The 13,330-nt window shown below is 40.3% G+C and overlaps 1 protein-coding gene across 1 annotated transcript in view; it reads left to right on the top strand.

The window, feature by feature from the left end:
- The window catches only part of LOC121444396 (Krueppel-like factor 8), a 29,560-nt gene extending 16,966 nt beyond the window's left edge, over positions 1–12,594 (top strand). The window contains exons 3-6 of the mRNA XM_041646211.1: positions 2,316–2,881; positions 4,655–4,786; positions 6,152–6,291; positions 12,413–12,594. Of these exons, the coding sequence (XP_041502145.1) occupies positions 2,316–2,881; positions 4,655–4,786; positions 6,152–6,291; positions 12,413–12,594 (1,020 nt within the window). The remainder of the gene's footprint in view (positions 1–2,315; positions 2,882–4,654; positions 4,787–6,151; positions 6,292–12,412) is intronic.
- Positions 12,595–13,330: the final 736 nt, after the last annotated feature.

Genomic DNA, 13,330 nt, shown 5'->3' with positions numbered 1-13,330 from the left:
CCTTTCCTCGAATCCCCTTTTCCCTTCTTTCCAAATCAAACTGTAGACTAGCTCAGTAAGCATTTTGAACATCTCTAATAGTTTAAAACTTCCATAACTCAAATGTGTTTTCAGAAAGTAGAGCCGTGCTCTGATTATTGGCTGAAGTGGCCCTATCATCTCCAAGGCCATAGTCTTGATTTATATTGCTTGGCTGTTGTTTACACAGTACCCAACATCCTTGACATCTGATTTGATCAAGTTTTTAGAGATATTTTAATTAGATTGGGACTTTTCTGTTTATATTACATGTTCAGTGACCATTTATTAGTATTTTTGATTGTATTTTAACTAATCAATTAAAAACAAAGTTCATACACTTTAATGTAGTGCCGTGTCATGTTTGGATATCTGTATACATTGAATAATGTGCAGCTTATGCTAAACACAGCCATTTCCTCAGACATTTGTTGTTTTATAATAAAAATTGTCAAACTCTTTTCTGTTTTTAAGTTTTTATTTTTATAAATGTGAGCCTGCATGAGTACATGTGCGTGTAGTGTTTTTAGAGGCAGAAGAGGATGTGGGGTCCCCCTGAAACTGAAATCACAGGTGGCCTGTGAGCTACCATGTGGGTGCTGGGAACTGAAACTCCGTCCTCTGCAAGAGCAGTAAGCATGTTTAATCGCTGAGCCGTCTCTCTAGCCCAATGTCATATGTAGCCACACAGGAGGCTGTGGGATAGGATTCCAGGGTTCTTTGCTTATTAAACCATAGCTTGGTTCGTATTGATCATTCTTTGCCCATCTTCCTTCCATTGTCCCTAAGCTCTGGTAGTCAATTTTTCTGTTCCCAATTTGTGCAAATTGAGTTTATTTAAAGCTTCCACACATGAATAGGATCATGTGATACTTGTGTTTCTGTGCCTCCATTGTTTTCCTTAAAATAAAGATCTCCAGTTCCATCCATGTTGAACTGATAACAGGATCTTATTCCTTTTGAGGATGAATACTATTCTATTGAGTGTATTTATCATGTTTTCTTTATCCTCTTATCAATTGCTAGACAGAGTTCATCCATGTCCTAGCTATTGGAAAAACAGCTGCAGTGACTGTGCGGGTGCAAATGTCTTTGCCTGGGTTTCTGCATTTCTGTCTCTCTCTATCTCTATCTCTGTGTGTCTGCGTGCATGGATGCGTGTGCATGTGTGTATGCATGCAGGCCAAGTCACTGTGTATCTCAGGCTGGCCTCAGACTCACAGTCCTCTCACCTCAGACTCTCCTGCCTCAACTTCCCAATTGATGGGATTATAGATAGATGTGCATTTAATTTTTAATTATTCCACATTTTAAAACTTACAAAATTTAACATTGCATGTAAATTCAACTAATTACCCTGTATCATATTCCCGGTGCCTGTTATCTACTAACACACCATTGCTAATAGAAGTGCTCTTCTTACCTCTTTTCTCTCCTTGGGAAAGCCTATTAATTCTCTGACTCACCTAAACTGTCACCTTCTCCGTAAAGCCTTCCCTGTCTAGATAGAACAGATTACCCCCCACCCCCAAGCAAATCTTTTCCGTGTTGGAAGTGGAACCTATGACTTTGATTTTGCTAGGCAAATCATGTACCACTGTGCTACATCTACTTCCTTGTTTCTCTGAAGCATCTTGTTTATATGTCACATTACTTATTTCAGTATGACTTGCAAGGTACTCATTCTAACATTCTAGTTAGTATATACTTAGCTGTGCCTTATTCATAAGTAAGTTAAGAATAGCATTGCTGTGTCTTACTCGTAACTGCTATCATTGGACTTAGAACATTACCTTTGCAGGACCATTGTGTAAATGGTTTCTGCTCTTTTTTTCAAGAGCTATTTTCTAAATGAACACCCTTTTATTGGATTTTTTGAGTTAAAATTGAATTTCATTTTAGCTCTATGATTGTGAATTTTTTTTTGAGACAGGGTTTCTCTGTGTAGCCCTGGCTGTCCTGGAATTAGTTATTGTAGACCAGGCTGGCCCTGAACTCACAGAGATCTGCCTGCCTCTGCCTCCCAAATGCTGGGATTACAGGCGTTTGCCACCACTACTCGGCCAAGAAAATTTAATTAAAGGATTTTTATCAATTGTACGATACAGTAGTGTCAATACTTAACACTGGTGCATAGTACCATTTTCTTTCCTTTTTATTCTGTAGTGTATTACAGTCTCATTTCTTTCAATATGATGTATCTTTTCCATGAGTGTAGAGATTTCTTTCTTTCATTGTTCCTGTGTCTCTGTAGAATACTAACAGTGGCTGTCTCACCTCATATTCATTTATTTTAGGTCACTGGCCCTGTTCAGATCAGAGATCCCTCTGTGACAGCACACAGAAGTAATATGACTTCTTCCCCACTCCTGGATGCCAGCCCAATGGAGCACCCAGCCCTGTTTAATGATATCAAGATCGAGCCTCCAGAAGAGCTCCTGGCTAGTGATTTCAACCTGCCCCAGGTGGAACCAGTTGACCTCTCCTTTCACAAGCCGAAGGCTCCTCTCCAGCCTGCTAGCATACTGCAAGCTCCAATACGGCCTCCCAAGCCACCATCTGCAGCCCAGGCCATGGCGATGCCCACTTCATCTGACACAGGCCCTTCACCGGCCATTCCTACCGTTCTCACTCCAGGCTCTATCCTGGCGTCCTCTCAGGGGACGGCGGGCCAGCCGATTTTACATGTGATTCACACCATCCCCTCAGTCAGTTTGCCAAATAAGATGGGTGGACTAAAAACAATCCCACTGGTGGTGCAGTCTTTGCCTATGGTCTATACCAGTCTGCCTGCAGACGGGAGTCCTGCAGCTATTACTGTCCCACTCATTGGAGGGGACGGCAAAAATGCTGGGTCAGGTGAGTGCAGGGTTTACAGCTTCTTGTAGTCAGGGAACTTGCTTTCTCAGTCATTCTGTTTTGTCTCTTTTCACCTCTTCCACTTGGGAGGGACACTGTTTCAAAGGAGATTTTTTTAAATTATCATTTTTTAAAAAGTGGTTCTAAAATAATTTCTATATAATGCTTAAGAATGTATAATGAGCCATGTGTCTTGGCACATATCTGTAATGTCAGTACTTGAGAGGCTGGGGTAGGAGAGTCCCAGACTAACCTTGGACTGCAAGCTCCAGGCCACACTGTGGCAAGGAACTTGTGACAAGGAGACCTTGTCACAAAAGAACCTATAATTGATCTCCGTTAGATAGAACATGTTTCTCAAACAAAGATGCATATTTTTGAGTGAAATAGCACGTCTCTTCCTAGAATCTTTATGTTTTTTTGATAATTAATAATTTAAATCACTATATTTACAAATAGTGCTATTTTAAAAGAAAATGCAAAATTTGAACTCTGAGTTAAATTACAAACTAAATTAAAAAACTGCACTCAGTAAGACCTTGTTCATCCTGGGCCTTCCCAGATTACTGCGCTATTTGCTATCTGTGCCTTTAGGAACGCTTTGTTAGAAAACTCACTATTCCTCCCAGGGCCGTAACTCAGCCGAGCTCAGTGGTGGCTAACCACACCGTCCCTGTTCTCTATAGAAAAGTCTCGGCAATATAGCCACGTTTCTTGGGAAGCCCTTTATTTGACGTCTGTGACCTTCTTTTTAAGATTTTATTGCTTTGAAGATTTTATTTGATTTCAAGAGTATGAGGCCATTTTTCCTACATGAAGACTTTATGATGTGACTCTGTACCTCTCCAGGGACACCCAGCACAGGGCTCCCTAGTACTTAACTACAGATCGTTTGTTGAACAAATAAGATTGAAAATTTGCTTGGAAGAGTTTCATATGCTATCATCTATCTATTTATTTATGCTTTGTGGTACTACTAGTACTCTTCTACTGAACTAAACCCCCCAGCCTTCTTTTTGATTAAAAAAAAACAAAACAAACCTTTTTTTGAGATAACAGTTTCACGAATTTGAGTAAAACCAGTCTGAGTAGACTGGTTTAACATATATTAACCTAGCAGTTGTTGAATTGTGATTCTTCTACATCAGCTTATTGAGTAGCTGGTGTTACAGGTCTGTTTCACCAGGCCTGTCTTATTTAACTTTTGAAGTGAGCTCAGAATTCAGAACGTATAAATTAAACCCCGTCTTTCATTGTCCTCAACAAAAGTTCCTTTTCCAGAATTATGTTGATTTTGTTCATAATCAGAAACGATAAAAGAAAATCTGTTGCTTCTAACATGGTCTGAAATATTTGCCATCACCATGTGTGTAATATTACAATCAGCTTTGAGTGTTGTGATTGTTGGGATAATCCTAGGAATTCTCTCACGACAGTCAGGGAACTCTTCAGAGACTTCAGTGTCTCAAAAATACATGGAACCCATCTTTCCTACAAACCCGGGAAACGGGAGCTGGAGGTAGAGGGATGGATACATCATACTTAGATCGTGTCCTGGAGAAATTCACATTCTGGTGATGGGAGGACAGTCATTGCTACCCTTCCTTCAGAGACACCTCTGTCCTTTCTTATGCTAAAAAATTGTTTAGTAGTTACTGCCTTCCTCCTCTTTCTTTTTTTCCAAGATTTTTCTATCTCCTACTTCTTAATGTGGGAATCCTGAAAATAATTGTCATGGTGAAAATAACTGTAGCGGTGCACACATCCTGATCTATAGTACTCCCTTTCTTTTTTTAATCAAAGTTGACCCCACCTCCATGTCTCCACTGGAGTTCCCAAGTGATGGTGATGAGAGTGCAATTGAGAGCGGATCTTCAGCCTTACACAGTCTGCAGGGATTGCAGCAAGAGTGAGTATTTAAAGTATGCACGCGTGTGTATGTGTGCACACACACACGCACGCATGTATAGAGTTAGAATGCCTTACACAGTCAGCAGGGATTGCAGCAAGAATGAGTATTTAAAGTGTGCACGCGTGTGTATGTGTGTGCACGCGTGTGTATGTGTGCACACACACGCGCACGCATGTATAGAGTTAGAATTAACAGAACACAGCAGTAAAAGATTGAGGAAAACGAAGTATAAGCTAACTGCTTTCCCCAAGAACTATATAAGTGTGTGTACTTTTGTAGTGTTTTTCTCTAATAGCCTGGCTTTCTAATCTTGAAAGGAATTGGAAGCAATTAGCTTGCATTAAGCAACCATGATTTTTTTTTATTTTTTGTTTTAAATGTTCTATTCATTTTAATTACCAACCACAGTTCTCCCTCCTTCTCCTCTTCCTGCTCCCCCCCCACCTTTCCCACAACCCACCTACCATTCACTCCTCAGACAGGGTAAGGTCTCCCATGTGGAGTTAGCAGAGCCTGGCACATTAAGTTGAGGCAGGACCAAGCCCCTCCCCACTGCATCAAGACTGAGCAAGGCATCATTCCACCATAGGGAATGGGTTCCAGAGATAGATCCTGGTCCCACTTCCATGGGCCCCTCAAACAGACCAAGCTACATAACTGTCACTTCCATGTAGAAGGTCTAGTTTGGTCCTATACAGGCTCCCCCACTGTTGGTCTAGGGTGTGTGAGCCCCCACAAGCTCAGGTCAGCTGTCTCTGTAGATTTCCCATTCATGATCTTGACCTCCCTTGCTCATGTAATCTCCCCTCCCTCTCTTCCACTGGACTCCAGGAACTTGGCTTGGTGCTTGGTTGTGGATCTCTGCATCTGCTTCCATCAGTTACTGGATGAAGGCTCTATGATGACAATTAAGGTTGTCATCAATCTGATTACAGGAAAAGGCCAGCTCAGGCATCCTGTCCACTATTGCTAGGAGTCTTAGCTGGGGTCATCCTTGAGGATTTCTGGGAATTTCCCTAGCACCAGTTTCTCCCTAACCCCATAATGGCTTCCTCTATCAAGCTATCTCTTTCATGAGCAAACATGTTATATGAAAAATACATTTTGTTAAGCATGATAATGGCACATGTTGAAGTGAAATGTTCACACTGTTTGACATCGTAGCCACTCAAAGAAAAATTACCACCTCCAGTGCTTTCTCAGTGAGTTGCATTTCCTAAGCAGACTGGCCTAGTTGAAAGAATTGCTTACATTCTTCCAGCTATTTCTTCTCTTAGGGAGCTAGCATTGAATTTGCATAAATGATAAAATGGTCTGAAATCCCACCACTGTAATTAGTCTAATCTTTCTTCCTTTATTTAGACCAGCAACGATGGCCCAAATGCAGGGAGAAGACTCTCTCGACTTAAAGAGAAGACGGATTCACCAGTGTGACTTTGCTGGATGCAGCAAAGTGTACACCAAAAGCTCTCACCTGAAAGCTCACCGCAGAATTCATACAGGTCTGTCCCTCACCCCACCCCACCCCCCACTGTTCCAGCTCCAGCACACACCTGCATACATAGAGGAGACTAGAGGGAGAGAGAAAAACTACAAGGAAGAGAAGATCACTTATGGGTTTTCATCTTATTGTTCTTATCCTAACACCAAGAACAGTCTAGCGAAACAGAAAGCCTGGTACCGTCCAAATGAATGTGCTGCTGTGCCTAGTTTTGCAGTGCCATGCAGTCAATAGGTCCAAGGCATCATGCATGGTATAAGCACTCTACTAACTTAGCTACATCACCAGCCCCGTTGAGCTTCTTTTGGTTTTCTTTTGTTGTTCACTTTTTTTTTGAAATGGGATATCATGTAGCCACCCCTGGCCTCAAACTTGCTATGTAACTGAGACTGACCTTGAATTTCTAATACTTTTGCCTTCATCTCCCAAGTGCTGGAATTCTAAGTATCCAATACCAAACCCATCATATTTTTGAGTTTTGCTTAAGGATTCTCCATACTGTTTTCTATGTACTGGTTTACTTTTCTACCATCAGTATACCAGGAATCTTTCTTTCCATATTATTCTTACCATAGTGTGCTGTATTGGTTTATTTATTATGCTAGCTATTCTGACTAGGCTAGGGTAGCATACGGGTTCCTTTTATGTGTCTGCGATGACTGAAAACCAAGCATATTTTCATGTATTTACTGGAACATTTGTACTTCTTTTCAGTAGTGAGTGTCCACATCATTTTCCCATTTAGTGAGTGAATTACTCATTTGCTATTATATTGAGTTCTTTGCGTATTTTGGATACTAATCTTCTCTCTTATGCGTAGCTAGCAGAGATTTTTCTCTCACGTTATTGGTTGTGTCTTTTGCTGATTATTTCTTTATTCTGCAGATGCATTTTAATTTTTCACCCCATCTTGAGTTTATTTACTGAGCTCTTTGAAGTATTGAAGTATTTTACATGTTTCCTCTAAATTTCAAAATTATGGTCTGACATTAGTTTCTATGCCATTGTGAGTTTAGTTTTGTTTAGTGAGAAATAGGGAGATATTTTCAATGCTTCCCATGTGGGTATCTAGTTTTCTTAGCACCAGTTATTGTCACAGATGATCTTTCCCAATATGTGTGCATTAGATGCTTCTCATCATTGTAACTAAATATTTAAGCAAGTCAACTTTTTTTCTTTTGGTTTTTCAAGACAGGGTTTCCCAGTAGCTATGGAGCCTGTCCTAGAACTCATTCTGTAGACCAGACTGGCCTCAAACTCACAGAGATCCAAGTGTCTCTGCCTCCCAAGTGCTGGAATTAGAGGTGTGGCTGAGCAAATCAACTTTAAAGAGAAAATTATATTTTTGTTTCTAGTTTTAGTGTGTGGTCACCTGCCTCTTGCTTCCAGTGAAGCAGAACATTGTGGAGAAAACATGTCAGGGAAGAGAGCGGCTCACCACATGGTGGTGTACAAGAGACACAGATGAACAAAGAAGGGCCATGAACAAGATATGCTTTCTGAGTATATATATCTTCATGCTCCCATCCTCTATGCAGGCGCTGTCTTGTGTTTTCCATCACTTATGAATAATGTAAAGTTTTAAGAGCGTCAATGGATTAAGCATTGATTATAACCCTCATAATCCAGTCACTTCTAGCATTACCAACTAGGGACAAGTCATCAACACATAGCCCCACATAACCTCTTGGGGTTATTTTGTACCAAAACATAATTTTTTTCTTTTGTCAAGAATTTAATGTCTGTAGACATGTGGGTTTATTTCTAGGGTCTTTATTCTATTCCATTGGTTTATGTGTCTGATTTTTTTTTTACCAGCACTGGTTTTTTGTTGTTGTTGTTACTATTGCTCTGTAGTGTATTTTATAATACCTTCAGCATTAATATCATAAACATTTTGTTTAAGATTGCTTTGGCTATTTAGGTCTTTTGTACATCCATATCAATTTCAAGTGAGCCAGGAAGTGATAGTACACACCTTTAATCCCAGCACTCAGGAGGCAGAGAGTTCGAGGCCAGCCTGGTCTACAGAGTGAGTTCCAGGACAGCAGAACTATTACACAGAGAAATCCTGTCTTAAAAAACAAAAAGAAAGGAAGAAAGGAAGGAAAGAAGGAAGGAAGGAAGGTAAAGAAAATAAAATTAAAAGACTGCAGTGCACATACATTTTCAACATCATTTTATTATATAGCTTGTAAGAACCAGAGTCATGGCAGTGCTAGAAAAGGGTTTAGGAAGCCATTCCGGTTCACTGTTTACAGCATAGAGCTAATGAAGTGACAATAAAGGGACGCAGAACAGTCATAACGGTATCTACTCAGTATCGGGTTCTGCTTTTATTTTTGCTTCCTTTTGAGTATCACCTATATTTTTATTCTAGAAAAATAAAACTCAGGTTGTCAGGCTTGGCAGCAAGCACCTTTACCAAGTGAAGAAGCCCATCTCAGTGTTCTCTCTCTCTCTCTCTCTCTCTCCCTCTCTCTCTCTCATTTTGTTTTATTGCTGTGCATAAAATTTCAAGCACTGTATTTAAAGGGAGTATGGATTATAGACATCTTTGCCTTGTTTTTTTATTGTACAAGAAATGCTTCCGGTTTGTCCTCATTCTATATTATCCTGGCTATCGACTTGCTGATAGTCTTTATAATGTTGGGGTGTGATCCTCCTATTCTTAATTTCCTCAAGGCTTATATTATGACTATATGTTGAACTGTATCAGAGTCCTGTCCTGCATTTTTGGAGATTATCATGGCATATTTATCTTTGATCTTATCTATGTACTATGTTACATTTATCGATTTGTGTATGTTGATCCATCCTGGCACACCAGAATTTAATCAAGTTAACTATGGCTTATTTTTGATATGCTGTTTAATTGAGTTGAAAATAATTTATTGATGATTTTTGTGTCTGTGTTCATCAAGACTGTTGTCCTGTACCTTGTTTGCTTTCTTTTTTTTTTATGTGTCCTCATCAAGTTTTGGTGTCTAGATGACACTGACCTTAACTTGAACAAAAGCTTCATTAACCATAATAAAAGGCAAAGATCTTGAAATAGAAAAAGGGACTTGTTCCTGAACTATTTTGAATCTGAGTGTTCTAGCAGTGAGCTCAGATTGCCACACGGTGGCACTACCTCAACACGTTGGTTATTATTCATCTGGGTGTAGTGAAAATAGGATCTCCTAGGAGAAATCCTTGAGCAGTTACAATAAAGTCTATACATAGCAAAACTGTTGTGGAGTGTGGAGATGGGCTACTACTATGTTGAATAAAAGTAAAAAAAAACCCTCATTTGCACTTCCTACATTCTCTGAGATCCTGTTGTTCTTTCTAGATGTTAATAATCTTACATAACCTACCAGTTTCTTCTTTTGTTCGGTGAAAGAGATAGACAGGGTAGCACTGCCTAGCCTAGAACTCACTATATAGACCAGGCTGGCTTTGAACTCAGAGGTCTCCCTGTGCAGTCTTGTGGTTCTGAAATAAAAGGTGTGTACCACTACACCCAGATTGTCTTTAGTCTTTAATGCTTTCAGCTGTGTGCCATTCTTCTTAAAGGCTAATGCAGCAATTTCTGAATACTGAAATGATCAGTAACTAACATCTTTAGTCAACCAAATAGTTTCCTGGTAATGCTCCAAACCTGTGAGAGAGACCAGATTTAATTCTGTCGCCCATTATCTACTAAGTAATTAGTGAACACTCGAGAGGGTTAGTAGGCGGCAAGCAGTAAGTCAAAAGAGAAGATGCAAATCTGATTGCCACCAGACTTTAAAACAGCACAAAGCAAATGCCTCAGAAATTTTATAATGGGGAAAAGAGGGATAGAAGAGCAAAGACTGTTAGAATCCTAATACATTCTGTGTCTGCATTATTTATTGTCTTTTATTATAAAATAATGCTCATTCTAGTAGATGAGAAACAAAGAAGCGTATAAAGGAAAAAAACAAATACTATGATTTGTGATCTGCGTTTATCCACAGTTAATGTGTATTTGTTCACATAGCATACTTTCCTTAATTAAAATAAAGTTTTGGCTGGGTGGTAGTGATGTACACCTTTAATCCCAGCACTCAGGGGGCAGAGGCAGGAGGATCTCTCTGAGTTTGAGACCAACCTCTTCTACAGTATGAATTCCAGGACAGCCAGGGCTACACAGAGAAACCATATTTTGAAAAAAAATTAGATTTATTTATGTTTATTGTACGTGTATGGGTGTTTCCCCTGTATGCCTGTGTACCACATGTGTGCCCGGTGCCACAGAGGCTAGAAAGAGGCATAGAGGCATCAGATCCTCTGGAACTGGAGTTACTGATGGTAGTGAGTTACCATATGGGTGCAGAGAATTGAGCCTAGATCCTTTGTAAGATCAGCCACTGCTCAGAACCACTGAGCCATCTCTCCAGCCCCAACTAATTAACTTCTGCAATGCCTTCTCACTTAGGAACACAGACTAGCCTCAAATTCTTGGACCTCCTACCTCAATTTCTTTAGTACTAGGATTGCAGATGTTCACTACCAGTCCTGGCTTATTTTTTGTTATAATATATATGATGTCTATCATATATGTTATATATGTCTACATCCTGATTTTAAAGTATTCAAACAGTACAAAAAGTTGTAAAAAAAAAAAGTCTCCTGCCATCCTTCATCTTCACTTTTCCCATTGTTGATACTTTTCCTATAATTTCTGTTTCAATGTGTCGATGTTTCCTTTACCCTGAGTGTATAAGTGTGTGGTATATGACCCATGCATATAATGGGATTGTGCTTTGGTAGTTCTTCCTGTACTACTTTTTTCCATTTTTTTTCCTCTCCTGGTCATACATGTCCCATATATAATCCAGTTTTAACCGTAAGATTCAGAGCATGGAGCTTGATAGCTCTCCCCATTCCTCTCCATGGAGGAGTTTATGACCGGACAGAGGAGCAAGCAAGCTTCATCTGAGTGCTCTTACCATTGAATCACGTGCTCTTGTTGTCGATGGATTTATTTCAGATCAGCCATTAGGAAGTATCCGATGAAAGACTATAGCTAGACTCAAGTAGTCGAGTAGAAAGTGGCAGCCACCTGGATTTGTGTTACAGTTTGCATGTCAAATTCCGCCTACAGGCTCCTGTGTTTGAAAACTTGGCCCCCAGCTGCTTGTGTGTGCTATTTGGGGGAGGTTGTGGAATTTTGGCAGTTGGGGCTTGGCTGTAGAAAGTGAATCTCTGGGAGGCAGGCTTACAGCCCAGCCCGACTTTCCTCTTTCTGCTTCCTGATCTGCAGAGATGTGAGTACACACTGAACCGAGCACCTGACATGATGGAGCCTCCTGCCACCATGTCTACTTTGCCTTAAAGAACTGCATGCCTGCAAACCATGACCCAGAATAAATCCTTTCTTCCATAGCTTGCTTCTTGCCAGGCATTTGGTCACAGCTAGGGGAATACAGTTTGTACTAGCAATCTAATTTTTTTCTTTTTACTTCTTTCTGAGAGAGTATCTCACTATGTATCCTTGCATAGCCTGGAACTCACTATGTAGACTAGCCTGGCCTCAAACTTGTAATCTTGTTCCTCCTGCCTCTCCCTCTTGAGTGCTAGGAGTGCCGGCAGGCTTTCCTATGTCTAGCCTCCACTGCCTACCTTTTAAAATGTTTTGAACAACCTTGTGGGATATTTCTGCTTCTGTTTAGATTTGAGAAAATGCACTTGGCCAGGGCAAAGTGACTGTGTACTGTAGGTTAGTGTGGTAGAAGCAGGATTCAAAGACTGTTTCTCTCCACTTTACTATCTCAACCTAAGTTTAGACCTTCTGCAAACAGCACTGTGTAGTTGAGTAGATTTTTAGGTATTCTCACTACAAAAGGCAGTGTGTGAAATAATGCATATGCTAATCAGCTAGATTTAACCAGTCCACAGTGTCTGCGTATTTTGAAACTTGTAGAAGACAAGCAATATGATGTTTATTTGTTAAGCTAACTAATTAAAAAGGTGAATGAGTGTACCCCTTTACTGTGATTGTCTTACTTTTGGACTCGAGCTTTGATATAAATATAACTCATGCATTCTTCTGTGTTTGTGGTAGCAAGTCATTTGCTGATTACCTTAATTTTGCCGTATTCCCCCTGCAGGAGAGAAGCCTTACAAATGCACCTGGGACAGCTGCTCCTGGAAGTTTGCTCGCTCGGATGAGCTCACTCGCCATTTCCGTAAGCACACGGGCATCAAGCCGTTCAGGTGCACAGACTGCAATCGCAGTTTTTCTCGATCTGACCACTTGTCCCTACACCGCCGGCGCCATGACACCATGTGAATATCCCAGGCCACAACAGACGTGCTGCACTGGTCTCCTGAGTGTGTGCTGAGGTCGAGACTGTGTTTGCCTCTTTTGACTACAACTTGCCCCTGTGATTGGGGTTAGAACAGCCTACTGAGCCAGGTTGATGAGACTGGAGAAACAGTAAGCTGGTCTCCATGTGGCTCTTCATAGTCCGCTTTCACCTCTCCACTGTCCAGACTTCAGTTTTGTCAACCTCTTCCTGGGTTGAATTCTAGTGTGGCGCCCATGGTTGCCCTCCCTGATCCCTTATGCTATGTTATAGACATTTTTCCTACAATAACAAACAAAACAGGAATCAAACTCAAGGCTGTGAACAAATTTCCGCTGCTCCCCTCTTTTCTCTTGTTTTAGAAAACTTTTATCCATATATATATATATATATATATATATATATATATATATATATTGTAACCAGTACCTAAAGTCACTTGGTGATGTCCTAAAATGAGGGTTTTTTTTTCAAAGTCATAGGTACAAGGGGCATAACGGTGTTGATTGGTCAGATTTACAGAGAATTGAGTTGAAATACAGAGTCTCATTCTAACCCCAAAGGTTTTGTAGATCCAGTTTTACTTGTTCTTACCAGTTTGGTTTACAGACAATACCAGCCCTCCTTTTTGAAGTCCATCAAAGAAATGAAGGGATTTTTTTTGACCTCCTCTTCCTCCTCATGCTCCTTTATAATTATTATAAAAGGTTTTATGGCACA

This window comes from Microtus oregoni, unplaced genomic scaffold (assembly GCF_018167655.1).
Source record: "Microtus oregoni isolate MIOR12 unplaced genomic scaffold, Mior012 000121F_ref0000216, whole genome shotgun sequence".
NCBI classification, from domain to species: Eukaryota; Metazoa; Chordata; class Mammalia; order Rodentia; family Cricetidae; genus Microtus; species Microtus oregoni.
Note: the sequence above shows the minus strand (reverse complement) of the source record. Positions and strands in the feature narration are given on the sequence as shown.